Genomic DNA, 19,269 nt, shown 5'->3' on the forward strand with positions numbered 1-19,269 from the left:
AAAAAAAAAAAAAAAAAAAAAAAAAAAAACATCTAGCAAATGCTACATTTCTGGATAAAATGCATTCTAACAGGGCAGGGAGATGGAATGGAACTTCTAATGTCAAATTTTAGTATGCCCTGACTAAACAAATCTATGAGCTTTGAATTTTGTTAACAAAAACAGTTAAAACCCATGTATGCCTGAGGCTGCAATTTTTTGAATTTTCGCATGTGTGAAAAATCAGACCTTGGTGACCACCTTGAGCAGAAAGATATAAATAACTCACACAGACTTAGTGTTTCAATAATGGGACACTAGGCATAAATGGGCTAAGCTGATATTTATCAACTCTATCCTGCTATCCTTAGAAAAATTTAATCATAAAACTAAAACTATTTCTCTAGGCCTGGCATGGTGATTCACGCTTGTAATCCCAGCACTTTGGGAGGTCAAGGCAAGAGGATCACTTGAACCCAGGAGTTTGAGATCAGCCTAGGCAACACAATGGGAGCCTGTCTCTACAAAAACATTTTAAAATTAGCCAAGCGTGATGGCAAGCACCTGCAGTCCCAGCTACTCAAGAAGCTGAGGCAGGAGAATCACTTGAACCCAAAAGGTCAAGGCTTCATGATAGCACCACTGCACTTGAGCCTGGGTGACAGAGCACAACTCTGTCTCTAAAAAAATAAATAAATAAAACAAAAATTCTTCTGGCTGAGCAAATATTTTTAACATTCCATTAAATCAATGATAAATTTAAACTTGTTAAACTACAGTAAATTTTCTCATTTTAACTCACGAAATGATTGACATTTAAAATTATATCATAATCACCCATGATGGCTAAAATTTCACTACCTATATAACAATCTAGTTGGAGGCTGAGAACAAAGTCTCGGCACCTGGACTGTCTAGGTTCAAACTGCACTCAGCCATTAACCAACTGTGAAACCTTATGCAAGTATAATCTTTCTGGACTCAGTTTCATCTCTAAAATGGAAATAACAGTACTTATCTTACATGTTGCTTGGAGAATTCATTGACTTAATATATACAAAATGCTTTCAACACTTGGCATATAATAAGCACTATACAAGTGTTACAAGCTGTATTATTTTGTTCAATTTTTTTAATGAAGACAAGCTAACACCACCTCATGCTTTCAGAATGTTCATTCAAAAGACTGTTTATTAAATAGATTACTTATAACCAAAAACTTCCAACTTTTATAAAAACTAGAATTGCATTGAAATATACAACCCGCTGTCTCACATACCTGTTTGGAACACAAGTTCTTTCCCTCCTACACCTGCTGCCTCCAGGTTAATGAACGCACGAATCAAGCTAGCCCAGGGGTGCTGAGTAATGAAACCATGACTGGCCTTAATGAGAAGGAAAGAAAACAAACATTTGTTAAACAATTTTAAACTATCAGTTCTGATTTTGCTTAAACACAGAGAGCCTATTTTGATGAGGTAAGGAATATGAAAACAAAATAATCACTCTTCAACGGCAGTATCCAAAGACATTTTCTGTTTCTTTTTCTATGCATAAAGGCTATGCACATCATGGGTTTGGAAAGTCACCCATCACAGAAGGCAGCCAGATTACCATTAGTGGTGCCAAACAATATCCCTGGTAAGTACAAGACTGTGCAAAAGAAAAGGCAAAGAGGGCTGGGCATGGTAGCTCATGCCTGTAATCCCAAAACTTTGGGCAGCCAAGGTGGGAAGATCACCGGAGCTTGGGAGTTTGAGACCAGCCTGGGCAACATAGCAAGAACCCATTTCTTTTTAAAAAGAGGAAAAAAAAAAGAGAACAGAAGAGACAATGTATATGGCTGGGCGTTTGTTTGTGCATGTCTCAAAACATCTCTGAAACCTCAATGTCAAAGAAAACCTGAGGAGGGTAATTATGCCATCAAAGAGCCCTTCTGTGAATCAAACACTGCCACAATGATCCACTGAGTAAAGTTTTCCAAATATTAAACATCTCTACATAAATGGTTGTGAATTTTTTATTTAGTATTTAGTGTATATATAGTATTTTTTGGATATTATTTTATACTACCCACAGGAGTAATAAAAAATACATTTAAGTGTTAGCTATCATTATTCTCGTCCTTATTCAAGTCTAATAATTAAAACAGTAAAATCTCACTTGCAAGACATTTTCCTCAGCACCATTAAAGAGAAATATGACAGCATGATGTAAGGCTTCTGAAGATGTTGACAAGACACGAAGGACCTCCAGCATCACTGAGCAGCTAACTGCATCATCGCTGGCACCTTTAAATCAGAAAAACAGATTTGCTCCTCAGACTTTAAAATCTTTACAACATGACCCATTAGGACTAGGAATGGAGTTTTTTTTTCCCCAGAGAAGCATCACAATAGCCGCATGACCAGAAGCATAGCTCTGTCATCATCAGGTGACAATTACATCCACCAGCAGCAAGTTCCATGACAGGATCTTTGTCTGGTTTGCTCACTGACTTACTCTCAATGCCTACAACCAGGCCTGACCCACCACAGTCACTCAGTTAGTGTCTGCTAAATAAAGCAACCTGAGGGGACTTAATGTCATACTAGAAACTGGTATTCTCAATAAACCAAAGAAATCTGTTGCATTCTTTACCCGTATTCCATATCCTCTCTAATAATCTCACTTCCAGTGCTCACAGCTTCCTGCATCATCTCCCACTGCACCCATTCCTTTCTTGCTTGTTTTCCTGCCAGAATCATAAAAGCTGCACAGAGAGGTCATTTTAGAGGGTGTAACATTCCTTTAAAGTTTCTCCAAGGGGAATATGTGATGAAAAAGTGTAAAGAAAATACGTAACAAGACAGAGGAAAAAAGACTAATGATGTAGGTAGTATTCTTGGTCCCAGAACACATACTCAGTTGAACCTCTGAACCTCTTGATTCAGAAACTGTGTATGTTTATAAAAACTAACTATAAAAATGACTTCACTGTCTTGCTTTTTTAAAGCTCTGTAAGAGGCAGTTCAAGGAACTGATTGGGTATTTGGTGATACCAAGGAATTATTGTTAGGTTTTTCTTAGGTGAGGCAATTGGTGGTATTATATCAAAAAAGGGCCCTTATCTTATAGCAATACAGACTGAAATATTTTTAGAGAGGAACTAATACAGCTAAGATCTGCTTCAAAATAATCAAGAAGTTGGGAGGGTAGTGGCAGGAAAGAAACAAGATCAGACTGCTGAAGCTGGGGGATAAGTACATTGGGGTTCATTAAACAATTCCGCTTTTTGAATATATTTGAAATTTTCCATAACAAAAAACTTAAGAGTAATCGAAGTCAATAAGCACTATCATAACTCAGGCAATAACATTTTCGGGTTTAAAAACTGAGAAGCAGAGTGCCAAAGAGTTTAGCATAGATTTGAGAGAAAGAAAGACATGGAAGTCAATTTGAGCTCTATCACTTTACTCCACTATTTCCTGGTTTAAAGAGCAAGCTAATGATACCTACCTCACAGGTTTGTTATAAGGGTCATATCAGATAATGCCCGGTGCCTAGCACCTGGGAGGCATTTAATATTCATTTTCCCTTCTCTTTGCAAATCTGAGGAAGGCTCTGTAGCTAGCTAAAATTAAAATGCTGTTTGGGCTCTGTTAAATTCCAGACCCCATTCCTACTTGAGAAGAAACCTTTTTTTTTTTTTTTTTTGAGATGAGGTTTCACTCTTGTTGCTCAGGCTGAAGTACAATGGCAGAATCTCGGCTTACTGCAACCACTGCCTCCCGGGTTTAAGCAATTCTCCTGCCTCAGCCTCCAGAGTAGCTGAGATTACAGGCATGCGCCACCACACCCGGCTAATTTCGTATTTTTAGTAGAGTCAGGGTTTCACCATGTTGGCCAGGCCAGTCTCAAACTCATGACCTCAGGTGATCTGCCCACCTCAGCCTCCCAAAGCACTGGGATTACAGGTGTGAGCCACCATGTCAGACCGAAACTACTTATTAACCACACTTGTCTAAGTGATGATTACTGGTCTGTATTTCAATCTAAGTGAAACAAAGTAATAACTATCTAATCACTACCAAATAGAAAATGTTGCTATTAGCAAAAAGTGTCACCCTCCAAAACCCTCATGAAATAAACCCTTTTTTTGACACTGTGAGTTACTTTACAATAGAAAGCAAATAATGTTTCTTAATTCAAAAAAAGAGAAAGGGAAATTCAAAGGTATCTATACAGGGTTGATTAAAAAGTTAAATTGTCCATTCAGTATCCCCTATTTTAAGGTTCTGGTGTGTTAGAAGAGAACTACAGAGGGTCAAATATCTTTGAGAAAGTGAAGGAAAGTTAAGAGGACAGTCTTACAAGAGCTAGGTGGTTAACTGACATCCCTTTCCATTTAGAATTAACCTTGAAATTGAAGCCACCCACAAAATAACTCAATGCCTCTTCTACCAACGACCTGGAACCACACAGCAGACTCAAAAAGATAATTAAGGCTTTTCTGTGGATAACATTACTCCTAATTGGTATCAATTCCTGAGTCCTAGATACACAGCTGAGAACATAAAAAGAAAAAAGAAGTACTTCAATTAGGCCATCCACCAAAAGGATCTAGGTGATAGTCTATTTCAGGGGTGTCCGATCTTTTGGCTTCCATGGGCCACATTAGGAGAAGAATTGTCTTGGGCCACATATAAAATACACTAACACTAACAACCATTGATGAGTTTAAAAAAAAAAAAATTACAGAAAGTCTCATGTTTTGAGAAAGTTTACAAATTTGTTTTGGAGCACATTCAAAGCTGCCCAGGGTCGCTAGCTGGACAAGATTGGTCTACTTGATGAATATGTGAAACACTATTTTTAACAATTTATTATTGACAGAAATTTCCTTGAGATTGTTGCTAAGGGTATTCTTATAAAATTTTAGTTAAAAGTAGGTTCTAGGCCAGGCACAGTGGCTCCCACCTGTAATCCTAGCACTTGAGAGGATGAGGTAGAATTATCACTTGAGGAGTTCAAGACTAGCCCGGGCAACAAAGTGAGAACTTGTCTCTATTATTTAAAAAGAAAAAACAATAAAAAGTGCATTCTAATGACTCAGAAAAATGCTGACCTTTAATTATTAGACTGCACATGTACAATTTGTAACATTTGGCACTATGTTTGTAAAGGAGAACTTAATATGCCACTCCAAAATATGTCCCTTTGGCATATAGGTTATTTTAAGCTGAAGGCAACTGAGAAGTAGGTACTATACAAAAAAGCTCTCTGCCCTCCCCTTATTTGCCTAAAAGCAGGTTATAAATTTACCAAGGTGTCCCACTTCCCTTCTTCACCAGGAAGTACAAAGGTTGATCATGAAAGACAACTTTAAACTCTTAGCGGCATGGTGACAGCACAAGAGGAATCTATATGACACTTTCTTAACCTTTATGTACCATTTACTTGCCTTCCTACAATTTGCCACCCCTGGAGACTCAAGGTACTTTTCCTTTCTTTTGTCACTTCTCTAAAAATGCATTGTTTTGTTAAAGATGCTACATAAGCCAGATTGCTAAGCCACCTCTTGAGATTTACTCATTTTCCCTGAGTATCTCCCATGTACATGAAGTGCATGTGTTAATAAACATCTATTTGATTTTTCTCTTTTTAGCTTGTCTTGTGTTACAGGGGTCCACCAGTTAAAAACTACGAATGGTAGAAGGGAAACTGTTTTCTTTTGTCCCTACATTTGCTTCTAATTCTTGTATACACAGCCTTCTTATATAAAGTTAAGCAACCATGGTGTTTATTTGCCCCTTCCCAGAATTTAAGCATCGCTAATAGTGGGCAAAGGGTGACATTTATTACTGTTTTTAAATGGACATTAAAAAAAAAAAACCACAGTGGTGGCTGGGTGTGGTGGCTCACGCCTGCAATCCCAGCACTTTTGGAGGCTGAGGCAGATGGATCACTTGAGGTAAGGAGTTCAAGACCAGCCTGGCCAACATGGTAAAACCCCGTCACTACCAAAAATATAAAAAAATTAGCTGGGTGTGATGGCACAGCAGGAGAACCACTTGAACTCTGGAGGCAAGGATGCAGTGAGATGAGATTGTGCCACTGCACTCCAGTCTGGCGACAGAGTGAGACTCAGTCTCATAAAAAAAAAAAAAAAAAACACTGGTTACCCCAGTAGCACACAAAAGTACTTCTGGCTTATTTATCCTGATTTTTGAAAATGCTAGTTACATTCTAAATGCAAATGTCAAGCTTTCTAAATGAAGATATTCTAATATGTATCATTTTATCAAACAAATTTTACTTACATTTTGTATAACTCTAGATGTTCAAATTGGGCCCACTATAAGTTCAAGCAATCCAGAAGTGTTAATATTATGTAAGAGTTAACAGAAACTTTTAAAAAACGTTTTCCATGCCAGGTACTATTTTAATGTTTTACTTATATTTACCCCTCCCAGTAACACAATTAGGAAAGTACTATTATTTTCTCCATTTCACAGATGAGAAACTAAGAAGTTAAGCAATTTGTGAAATGGAGTATTAACTACACTCTAATATTCTTTTTCCTTTCAAATGTAGCTGACAGAACTGACTGGCCAGGAAATCCAGCACCTTATCCCTGTTTTGTCTCTGATCAGTGATGATCAGCTAAATTTACTCCTGTGTCAAATGAGAGCATTGAGCCAGATGCCATCTCAGGTCTCATCTACCCCTAAAATGCTACACCATTGTAAAATGCTATTTTCTATCCATACTTACAATGTCTTTAACCATTGAAAACAATTTTCTGAAGAATAAATATTTTAATAAATGGAAGTTCAATTTAGGGAATTCTCATTCATTTGACAAATATTTATTATGTCAGGCATTGTCTTAAATGCAAGTGTTCTATTTTGCCGAAGTATTTTCAGAAAAAGATTTACAGATTAATTAGGTACTTTGACAGTATGGCACCCTCAGTGGACCAAAATTCTCACCTTATAGGTCAACAGAATCTGCTATAAGAGCTATCCCCCAAACCACAGCCTGGGACAGCTTTGAATGCAGCCCAATACAAATTCGTAAACTTTCTTAAAACATGAGATTGTTCTGGAATTTTTTTTTTTTAGCTCCTCAGCTATTGTTAGTGTATTTTATGTGTGGCCAGTGACAATTCTACTTCTTCCAGTGTGGCCCAGGGCAGCCAAAAGATTGGACACGCTTGCTCTAAAACCGTGCATCCCTTGAAGGCAGGGACTGTCCTTATCTGGTATCTCCAAAGTCTAGTATAACAGCCAGCTGAGTAAAACACTTTTTAAATGTCAGACCTAACTCCAGGACACAAGTACACACACACTGTCTGGTAACATTGAGAAGGCTGTTTCAGTCTACGAGGAACTTCCAAATCTTGTCACTGGGCTGCTGGCATTAATACCAAAAAAATAATAAAGCACTTAAGAGAATACAGAATGGTTAGATCCTAAACTAAATGATACTATCCTAATTATCCTGCTTTCCATTACAAACAAAAAAGGTTTGCCCAAGAAAATGGTCCCCACAATTGCCCAAGTAGCTTGGGTTATGTTAACAAACTTTCTTGGCTGTAACAACTTCCAAATGACTAAAAACACAGGTACATACCTGGTGAGTTTGCTACTGAGTCAAAATGACAGTTAGCCAAGACAGCATGCTGGGCTCCATCTCTGGGTTCCAGCTTTACCACAACATTGGTGATGTTGTCATAATAGCTTGTAAAACCTCCCAAGAAATCAATGCTAAAAGAGCCTGTGGGCCGTTGCACATCTACTGAAATCCTATGAAGGCTGTTGCTTTGCACTTCAATCAGTTTAATCTGTTCCAAAAGGTAGTGCACTGTCAGAATTTCATTTTCTGGACTTCCTGTAGTCCTGGGACCAATGGAGGTTATGTGTTCAAGAAAATCCCTGAAAGTGACCAAAAGAGTAACAAAGGTTTGTAGTTAAAATTGACACTTAGCATGGGTAACTTTTCCAATACACACAGCTTCCTCCCCCAAAAAGCTTAGTTCTTTGACTTCTCATATAAAAAGGACTGCCTTTTATTATTTCAGACACCAAGTGAACATCACTTGTAAGATTCCATGATTTTATTTTTGCCTCCCATGAGTTGACCCCCTCAGTTTTCTCCATCACCCCACTCGCAGCTTCTCCCTATATCAAACCAATACAAAGCCTAGGGATGTATTCAAAACGTGTGACCACTGGCAGGGTGCTGTGGCTCACATCTGTAATCCCAGCATTTTAGGAGGCCAAGGCAGGTATATTGTTTGACTCAGGAGTTTGAGACCAGCCTGGGCAACGTGGTGAAAACCCCTCTCTTCTAAAAATGCAAAAACTACTTGGATATAAACTACTACCCGCCTGTAGTCCCAGCTACTCAGAAGGCTGAGAAAGGAGGATTGCCTGAGTCCAGCAGGTGCAGGCTGCAGAGAGCTGAGATGGAGCCACTGCACTCCAGCCTCGGCGACAGAGCCAGACCCTGTCTCAAAAAAACATAACAAAAAAAGTGTTGCCGCTGAAGGCTAAGCAGGATAGAATATAACCCGACTATGCACACTCCTGAAGATTATAGATTCTGGGTTACTGATTTTAAGTAGCAGAAACCAACGAGCAAAGATCATCAAGTTAAAAGGTTAAATGGGTTGGGGGGCTTTTGATGAACCCAGCCCTCCTAATTTACAGCCAAGGCCTAATAACTTCAATTCAAGCCAAAACCAACTCTACCCCTAATGAAAACAAAAACTTTTTTTGTCTTTTCTGTCTTTTCACTGCATTCCAAGTGGGGAATGCGGGGGTAGGGGGGCCGGGGGGATGGGAGATGTTTCAGAAATCCTTAATAAGCTTGCAACACTTTGCATTCTGAGAACAACTTTTTAGAACACAGCAGCTGCTGAAAACTTTAAGCTAGCTTATCATTTCATGAGCTTTGACACACCTGGGTTACCATACCTATTACTTAATCACCTTTCCTAGCATTCTTAAAGGTCTTTAAAAAAAAAAAAAAAAAAAAAAAAAGTCAAACCTTACACACTCACTTAATCCAAGGAGCCTAAAGATAAACTGCAGGAATCTGAGAATTTATCAGGCTACATACCAAATTTTGACTGGGCTGTGTTCCAGAAAGAGACTCTATAGCTTTCTGATTTGGGGGCTGTGACCCTCAGAAATTTAGAACACTGCCCTAGCTCCTTCCAACACCTTCCGCCCCCAAAGCTAATTGATAAAACGGTCTAGGTGCACAAATTTCACTCTCCATTCCATTTGGAAAGCAGAAGGGCTAAGGAGGGTAAAAAGTGGAAGCTGTTCCATAAGATGGGGAAGACGACTCACCATCAACCATCCGTAAGCAGGGCAGACAGCAGGTGAAAAAGCAGGCTCAATCTACTGGCCACCCCAATCCGCACCACGAGTTCAACGGGGGACAGGCAAGTCCCAGCAATTCAGACCCCAGAAGGACTAGCAGGGTCACCCCACCCACCCCACGTGCAGCCCGGGAGGGGCTAGCAAGTCCTAGCGTTCCGGCAGGGGCGGGTGCACACAGGTGCGGTGCCCCGAAGCCTAGGCAGGAGCCGCAAAGGGACGCGCGGGCCGTGCCAGGAAGGAGCGGCCAGTACCTGGCTTGCAGCGCGTCGAACTCCCCGCGGTGTCCAGCGGCCCCACGCAGCACAAGCTGCTGCAGTGAGAGCTGCACGAGCGTCCGCAGCGCGAGCAGGTAGAGCGCGAGCCCCAGCGCTACGCGCGCCTCAGACAGCCCGGTCCCCGCGCTCCTGCTCGCGCTGCCGCTTCCCCCTGGGCTCCTCTTCCGCGTCCTCCCGCCGCCGCCGCCGCCGCACCCATCCACCAGGGGCTCCTGCGCTCGGGCCTCCCTCTCCGGCGGTGGCACGGCCGCTGGTCCCTCCCGACGCTCTCCTCCGACGCGGTGCCTCCTCACAGCCGCCGACTCATAACCCCACTCCATGGCCATGAACCTCAGCTGCCAGCCCAACCGCCCCAGCCCGCGACAGCCCCGGCTGCCGCTGCCGCCGCCGCCGCAGCGCCTCCTATTGAGCGGACGGAAACTGCAGAGGGCCAAACTTCTTCTGATTGGCCCGTCCCGCCGCACCAAGATCAGCTTCTTTGGCAGCTCTCGAGTGGGCACAGCTGCGGGGCCGACCCAGCAGCGGGTGGTGGATACGCCGTCTCCCGCAGGGCTTTTCCAGCCTGCTGTAGGATGGAGATTGCAAAATGGAAAGACACCTATTTACTCAAAACGAGAAACGTGAGAGATCGCCTTCGAAAGAATGCATAAGGCTCTTAAGGTGCACCAGGCAGATAAAGAAAGCAATGGCCTGGATTTCGTAAGGAATATTAGAACATCAGGCTCCAAAACCGTGGGTTTCTGGCTCTTAAAATTAGAAATAAGACTACGCAGAGGAGGCCCAGCCTATTGCTTTCACATGCATAATCTAATCAGATCTTCAGAACTCAGCAACTTAATCTGTGCTATTACTGTCTCCACTTAACAGATAAAGAAAAATAATGGCTATTATTTATTGAATACCTGCTATGAGCTAAGCGCTGGACTAAGTGCTTTAACACATTATCTCATTTAATTATCTTAACACTTAAAAGCAAATATTTTTGTTCCCATCTAATACCTGAGAAACGTAGAGATAACAGATGAAGAATGTAAATTTTATGTCATGGGCTCCCAAAACAGCATTCTGTTCCACTACTACATTAGCACTCTGCAAGTGGAGGTTCAGAAAGGCCGTTCTTCCCTTGACGACTCCCTGGAGTGTTAAGAAGCAGAGCCTTGGTTTTAGTGCAGATCCTAGTGATTATCTAGTCTTCTTCCTGGTTGCTGGTACCATGAGCCCCTCTGCTCCAAGGTTCTTTGTCCCCAGCTTGGAATTGCCACATTAACATGGTCTCTTAACCTAGAGACCAACTGGGAGAGCACGCTGCCAGATTTTGACTTAACACATGTGTAGATTTCATACAATGTCCTGTGGGCCTGCTCCTGCCCATCTCTCAGGCTCCTCTGATACCAGGATGCTTCTTATTTCCAGCTCTCCAGCCACACTGGCCTCTTTCATAGACTTCCTGCACACCATCTTTCCTTCTACAATGGGATCTTCTCACATGCTGTTTGAATTACCTGGACTGTTTGAATTACCTGGAGTGTTCTTCCCTCTCCTCATTGCCTTGTTAATGCCTAGTTATCCTTCAAATATCAGATTAAGTGGTACTTCCTCAAGCAAGAATCTCCTAATTTAATTAACCTTGCCTCCCCTATTTGTGGGCTCTCACAGCACCGTGTATGCATGTGATTATTTAATATCTTCCTCATTAGACTGCAAGCTGTGTGAAGGTAGGAATCAGGTCTGGTTTTACTTAACATTTTATTCCTTGCTTTTAACACAAAGCATGACACATAGTATGTAGCCAATAGATATTTCTTGAGTAAATTAATAAACGAAAACATAACACTTTCGTGGCAGCAGCATAATTTTAGCTCCATAAGATCCCTTCCCATCTGTAAGCACCATGAGACTAAAGACAGTGTCTATCTTATTTAATCATCCCTGTATCCATAGTGCTTAGCTCTGGATAAGAGCCTAGGCCATGGTCATAAATATATATATATATATATATATATATAATTAATATATATAACTGTATTATTTACATATATAACTGTATTTATATATTTTATTTATAATATATAATAGAGAGCTACTATATAATATATAAATAATATGTATATATATATATATATATATAGAGAGAGAGAGAGAGAGAGAGAGAAAGAGAGAGAGACTGAAAGAATGAATTTATGTTGTCTTTGAAAAGAACCAGCTGTCTTAATATTCTCTTTCCCCAAACCCTAGACTCTCCACCATCTTTGGAAGATAAGCCCTAAGAACAAATCCTGTGTCCAGTACAGTATAACAAGATATGGAGGTTTCTAGTTCCTAAGGGAAGAATACAAATGTTTCATGGTCTTTTATGCTTTCCTTACTTTGTGCTATCACTTGCTGAGTTGGGTGGGTGTCACAAAACCTAGGGACAAATTGCAGCTCTCAAGAACTATGTTACTTTTTCTGAATGGATAATGTACATTAAGCATCTCTGACAATATCCCATGGTACCATAATAGGAAAGTGCCTGGCTGTTGGAGGACGGATAGATCTGAGTTGCTGGATCTGGTACCTTTAGTACACATGGCATTATTCAGGTTATAATCTCACAGAGTCCCCCTGTATTTATTTGTGATCATGCAGATGATAGCTGCCTTAAGGGGCTTCAGTGAGGATTAATCAGGTAATGTATGTGAAAGATCCTCACATAAGATTCTCATTAAGCAGAAAATCAAACACCGCATGTTCTCACTCATAGGCAGGTGTTGAACACTGAGAACACATGGACACAGGGAGGGGAGCACTACACACTGGGGTCTGTTGGGGGGAAATAGGGGAGGGACAGCAGGGGGTGGGGAGTTGGGGAGAGATAGCACGGGAGAAATGCCAGATATAGGTGATGGGGAGGAAGGCAGCAAATCACACTGCCACGTGTGTACCTATGCAACAATCTTGCATGTTCTTCACATGTACCCCAAAACCTAAAATGCAATTTAAAAAATATTTTTAAAAACTATTTTTCAGAATTTTCCTTCTCATGCAATCCTTTGTAGATTAGATTACAAGCTACTTTCCTATCATGATAATCATAGAGCTGTAGGTGGTGGAGGTTAGGTTACAGTTGAGCTCCTGAAAGGCAGTTTTTCTCTAGACTTGTATAGTCTATGGTATTCACATTTGAATATTTTTAGTTACCAATTGTTGAATATCTATTTGTGTCAGATACTGATCAAGGTGGAGAAAGAGAGAGAAGAACACATCAATGTTTCTACCTTCCTGGAGCTTACATTCTAACAAAGAGACAATAAACGTGTGTGTGTGTGTGTGTGTGTGTGTGTAAAATGTCAAAGAGTTAAGTACCATAAGCAAAAATAAAGCAGGGAAATTGATAGTGACAGAAGCTGCTGTTTTATTAGGGTTATCAGAGATGGTCTCACGGTCTCTCTGAGAAGACAACATTTGAGGTGACCTGAATGAAGCAGGAAATAGGGCCACGTAAGCCTTGGGAGACAATGTTCCAGCAGCGGAAAGTGAGCTGGGATGTTCAGAGGCAACACTGAATAAGGCACACACTAAAGCACACTGAGCCAGGAGCCCTGGTAGAGGTGAGGTGACGGAAGTGGGTAGGAGCCAGTACAAGGAGGGCCTCCTGGTCACAAAGAGAACTTTGGGGTAGTTTTGAGCAGTGAAAGGTCATGCTCTAAGTGATGTTTTATAAGATCACTCAGTCTCAGTCCGAGGCAGAACAGCACAATAACCACATCTAGAACATATAGGCTAATAAAAGACTTGAATAATGTCTGATCTTTGAAGTGTTTAGGACCAGTTTGATCTATAATTTTACTTGTGTTGAAAGTAGACCACAGTGAATTGGAGCACATGCTCTAGTTCTCACATGTCAAATCCCTGATGAAGAAGAGATAAATGTGAAAGGCTTTGGCTGCCCCTTTTGGTGAGCTGTTGTTCATGGGGTTGAGTCAATTCATCTGGCTTGGGAAGCAATTATGCTTTTTTGTGTCTCCCTTTATGACAAAGTAGAGGTAAACTGACAGACATAGAGATGTCCCATGTCCCTTCTGTCTTGCCATCTCTTCAGTATTTCCTAGGACTTTGGCCAAGGTGAGTGGAAGGACATAGGACTTGTCAAGATTCAGGTGAACTGCCAGTTTCTGTCTTCCCCATAGGTCCTTCCATAGCCAATGTGCCATAGAAGAAAACCATAGCCTATGTACTTTCTTCCTTGGAAGAGGGACTACCAGTGCATCTGGTGAAGTTCTCTGAGGCTCAGGCTAGCAGAAGGATGCCTTTTACATGATGTTACAGTGACATTCAAATTAGGTGAGATACCAAGCCAAGAGGTGAGAAGTGAGCACAAACCAGTTGCAGAAAAAAGAAGCAGTTGTCAAAAGCTGACCGGCCTTTGAAGTAAGTTAAAAGATTGCAAAACCAAGTGCAAGGATTCCAAATGTGGAAGAATGCATGGGTAAATGTAGCCAGGTGCTGTTGCGGACAGCTGGGTTTTATATGCTCACTTAGGTGGTATGAAAGTGAACCAGCTTTGTTTAAGATTCAGGGTATGCCATCAGTTTTTTAGGGTTTTCTTTGTTTGTTTGTTTGTTTAGATCCCTTAAGGCTAAAGCTTGAGCCTCAGGGTGCTGTCAGACAATTGATCTTTACAACTGTGAAGCTCTAAAGTGGAACATTCAGGAACTGGTGACAATGGTCAGCTCCAGGGATCATCTCCAACAAGCCTGGAAACCTGGAAGCTGGCAGTGCTGGCAAGAAAGGGCATTCCAAAAGGCATATGGGCCAGATCTGTAAATCTTCAGAACTTTTCTACCCCCATGAGTTTAACTGGCCTTGGAGCCTAGGGAAAGGGTAACTGCACCCCACTTTTAACTCCCCACCTCAAATTCTGGGCTGGCCCTCTCTGTTCTCTAGGTGTACATGGAGAAGTTAGAGAACAAGCCTGGCTGTATTGCTAGTTGAAGCCACTATGTCAGGTTGCTTTTTTTCCATGGCCTAGTAAAAAGGAGATTCTTTGATTTTGGAAGAATCTGTTAACCTTAAAAGCCTTCCAGAAACAAATGGGGTTGAGACAATTGGTTGTTTTCTTTTTTTTTTTTTTAGAAACAGAGTCTAACTATCTTGCCTCAGCTGGACTTGAACTACTGACCTCAAGCAATTTTTCTGTCTTAGCCTCCCAAGTAGCTGGTACTATAAATGTGCCACTGCATCTGGCCAATTGGTTCTTATTGGGGGAAAAAAATCAAATTAGAACCTTATACCATATTACACATACATAGTATTCAAGTAGAATTCAGAATCAAATATCAACTACTGTTTAGTATAAAAATAAGATGAATATAATTTAATAGTTATAATAATTAAAACTCGAAAATACAAGGACTCTTTAATCAAAAGAGAAGTGAAAGATATCATAAAGAGAAAAATCACATATTGGCTACACAAAATTAAAAACTTCTATACATAAAAAATCGTCACCAAAAAGATGAAAAGTCAAATGACAAACAGAGGACACGATTTCAACAAACTTTTTTTTTTTAAAAAAAGAGCATAATGTATGTTATATACATTATTCTCTCTCACTCTTTCTCTTTGTGTGCATGTTATATACACCTGTATATAACTGTGTGTGTGTGTATACACATGTGTGCACAGAAATCAGTAAGAAAAATATCAATGCCTCAATAGAAAAATATGTAAACCATTCACTTTTAGTAACAAAGAAATGTATATGAAAATGTGAACCATTTTTATCACACTGAAAAAGCAATTTTTCACTGGGTACAGTGGCTCAGCATGTAATCCCAGCACTTTAGGAGGCTGAGGCAGTCAGATAACTTGAGGCCAGGAGTTTGAGACCAGCCTGGGAAACATGGTAAAATCCCATCTCTACCAAAAATATTAGCTGACAGTGGTGGTGTGCACTGGTACTCAGGAGGCTGAGGTGGGAGGATCACTTGAACCCAGGAGACAGATGTTGCAGTGAGCCAAGATCACGCCACTGTACTCCAGCAAAAAAACAAACAAACAAAAAAAAGCTGTTTAAGAAAAAATTATAATATGCACTGCTGGCAAACATTGAATTTCTAGGCACTTTTATATGATGCTGGTGGAATGCATATTGAAAAGGCCTTTCTGGAGCGCAATTATGTAAGATGTACCAGAAGCCTTAAAAGAATTCACAGGCAGGGTGCAGTGGCTTATGCCTATAACTCCAGCACTTTGGGAGGTCGAAGTGGGTGAATTGCTTGAGTCTAGAAGTTTAAGACCAGCCCGGGCAATACAGTGAGACCCCATCTCTACAAAAGAAAAACCACCAAAAAAATTAGCTGGGTGTAGTGGTGCATGTCTATACTCCCAGCTACTAGGGAGGCTGAGGTGAAACGGTTGCTTGAGCCCAGGAGGTCAAGGCTGCAATAGCACTACTGTACTCCAGCCTGGGTGACAGGGCAAGACCCTGCCTAAAAAAAAAAAAAAAAAAGTAGAAAGAAATTCATGGTTTTTGATGTAGTAATTTCACTTGTAGGCATCTATCAAAGGTGTGGTTTCAGAATGCTCATCTATAAAAATAAAATATATGGTAATGACAAGCATATAAAAATAAAAGTTAAATAAATTATAATACATTTAGAGTTCGGAATGTCATATAGTGTTAAACATAACATTACCAAAGTCTGTTTAATAACATGAGGGAAATGCTCACATTATAAATATTAAGAGAAACAAAAAAAAAATAAGGATACAAAATGGAAATTGATAAGAATATACTAGTGAATAGTAAATAAATGAAAGGAAAGAACACTGAAGTAATAACAGTGGCTATCTCTGGGTAGTATTCCCCCTCCATTCATTTCTCTATTTTTCATCATTTCTGCTATGAGCTCGGTGTTCCCTTTAAAAGCCATGGGCCTGGCACCAGGCTCCAGCTACTCTGTGTCTAGGAAGGCACTTGTCTGTAGATCACTGTCATTTTAAGCCTTAGGAAAGCAGTTTATAAATTTATTCCAACATGGATATGATTCAGGAGGGGAATGCAATGTCAAAAAGCTGATCTGTGGCCTGTGTTCCTCAAGCACATTTCTAGACTAAAAAGTTTAGGGTCAAGAATCAGTAATTAATCAACTGCTGAACCAAAAAAAAAAAAAAAAAACTTGAGAGAATTTTCACTTAATCATTGTTCTTTAAATTCACCCTGTGACCTGGGATAATTGGTGCATATACTTTTTAATGGCTTTGGATTTCGAATTTACTTTTCCGTCCTTCATAGCACATTCCTCATACCATAGAAGAAGAACTCATGAACCTGGAAGTCTCTAGGGATTTATTCCAGGGTCACACACCCAGGGCTCTGTTTGACTTTCTGCACTGGGCTGCAGGGGCAGGTAAGTTAGGTTAGAGGAGGTGACTCAGCAGTTGGGGAACAAAAGTCACTGACTCATGTGAATTTGCTCCAGGCTGAAACTCGATTGTTTTAGCGTACTTAAAACATTAATGAGTATGTACATTGCCCTAGCTCAGCACATCTAGGCGTGGGCACCTGGAGACCGCCAGCTCTTCCTGAGCCTCCTTTTAAGTAGTTATCTCCTCCAGTAGCCCCCAGAAGCCCCGTTGCAGGCTGTGTCCTGGAACGGTTTCATTTGGCCTTCTAGCTGCATGACCTTCTTCAGGTCTTTACTGGCCTAAAATAGCCTCTGCAGCTGCTGATTTCCAAGATGCCCAGAGGAGAAAAGAGACAACAATGAATCTTGTACGAAAATGGCAAATATCTCTTAAGGTGTTGTCTAAAGACCATGTAATATGAGAATCATGTGGTGACCTGCTAATAAAATCATCTTCCTATGTCCTACCCACCTACTTGGTACATTAGCAATCCATAAGCAGAAACTCTAGGCTGGGTGCAATGGCTCATGCCTGTAATCTCAGCACTTTGGGAGGCCATGGTGAGCAGATCACTTGAGGTCATGAGTGTAAAAGCAGCCTGGCCAACATGGTGAAATCCCATCTCTACTAAAAGTACAAAAATTAGCCAGGCATGGTGGCAGATGCCTGTAGTCCCAGCTACTCGAGAGGCTGAGGCAGGAGAATCGCTCAAATCTGGGAGGTGGAGGTTGCAGTGAACTACGATTGCGCCACCGCACTCCATCCTGGGTGACAGAGTGAGACGCCTTGGACTTAGGACCCTGTAATCCGTGATTTCTACATAAGCTAAAATGGTAAACCATGCCATAGCCAAGGGTTCACATGTCGAAGAGGGATGTAGGCCAAATGTGATGATCCCGGGCCATCTTGCCCCTCCTGCAGCTTTATGAATGTCAGGTCTGCATTGCCATCTTCTCCCTCCCTGCCCATGCCCACTGCCCCTCCCCAGCCCCCATGGCCAGAAGGACTGTATAGCACCTTGCCACACCACCTTGGAAAACAGGGATGCAAGAGGCAGTATGATGCCATGGTTCAGGGCATGGGTGCTACACTGAAAGCACTCCAGTGTATACTTCTCTATCGCTAACCTGCTGGGTAACCTCCAATGAATTACTTAATTTTGTTATGCCTGTTTCTTCATCTAAGAAGTGTAACTAATAGAGTTGTTGTGAGGCCATAGATCAGGAGACCTGGTAAGAATGCCACGTGTCAGCTGTTATTCTTATTCTGTGGTTGGAACCTTCATTTGCATGGCATTACAGAGGCCAATCACTCCTCTGTAGTTGGCTAGGTAGATGAAAAGAAATAGAAGATGCTTGGCCGAGTTCTTTCATAGCAACCTAATTTAAAGTTGATGAAAGGCAACTTGTAACATGAGGCTGAGGCGAACTTGATTTATATTTTACTTAAAGGACAGCTTTTTAATTGTTAAATGTTACTGTTCTGCTCTCCCTTCTCCTGAGAATGTAGCATTCATACCCTTACAGGTATGTACCTCTTTATTACTTCCTTCTTGGTGAAAGGCGGTATAAGAAACCTGTTATCCTTTCTCATCCCAAGTCTTTAGTTCCCCTTAGCACATTAGCAATCCATAAGCAGAAAACCAGAAGTACCAAGAATAGGTTCTGTATTTAAAAAAAATAATAATAGCTTGTTCACAATATGATTCAGCTATAAAAAGGAATGAAGTACTGATATGTACTACAATGGGATGAGCCTTGAAAACACTGTGCTAAGTGAAAGACCCCAGACACGACAGGTCACATGTTATCTGAATCCACTCATTTAAAATATACAGAATAGGTAAATCCATAGAGACAGAACACAGGTTGGTAGTTATCAGGGACAGTGCAGAGAAGAGAATGGAATCAACTACTTAAAAGGCATGGGGTTTCCTTTTGGGGTGAAGAAAATGTTTTGGGGCCAGGTGTGGTGGCTCACGCCTGCAATCCCAACACTTTCAGAGGCTGAGGCCAGTGGATCACTTGAGATCAGGAGTTCAAAACCAGCCTGGCCAATATGGTGAAACCCCATCTCTACTAAAACACAAAAAAATTAGCTGGGCGTGCTGGCATATGCCTGTAATCCCAGCTACTCAGGAGGCTGAGGCATGAGAATCGCTTGAACCTGGGAGGGGGAGGCTGCAGTGAGCCAAGATTGCACCACTGCACTCTAGCCTGGGTGATAGAACGAGACTCTGTCCCAAA

General features: G+C 41.1%; 1 protein-coding gene across 1 annotated transcript in view; it reads right to left on the minus strand.

The window, feature by feature from the left end:
- The window catches only part of ERMP1 (endoplasmic reticulum metallopeptidase 1), a 59,122-nt gene extending 49,092 nt beyond the window's left edge, over positions 1-10,030 (minus strand). The window contains exons 1-4 of the mRNA XM_017506860.2: positions 9,608-10,030; positions 7,597-7,898; positions 2,143-2,270; positions 1,259-1,364 (exon numbers count right to left, since the gene is read on the minus strand). Coding sequence (XP_017362349.1) covers positions 1,259-1,364; positions 2,143-2,270; positions 7,597-7,898; positions 9,608-9,957 — 886 coding nt within the window. The 5' untranslated portion in view covers positions 9,958-10,030. The remainder of the gene's footprint in view (positions 1-1,258; positions 1,365-2,142; positions 2,271-7,596; positions 7,899-9,607) is intronic.
- Positions 10,031-19,269: the final 9,239 nt, after the last annotated feature.

The sequence above is a fragment of the Cebus imitator genome, unplaced genomic scaffold, assembly GCF_001604975.1.
Source record: "Cebus imitator isolate Cc_AM_T3 unplaced genomic scaffold, Cebus_imitator-1.0 Scaffold364, whole genome shotgun sequence".
Taxonomy (NCBI): Eukaryota; Metazoa; Chordata; class Mammalia; order Primates; family Cebidae; genus Cebus; species Cebus imitator.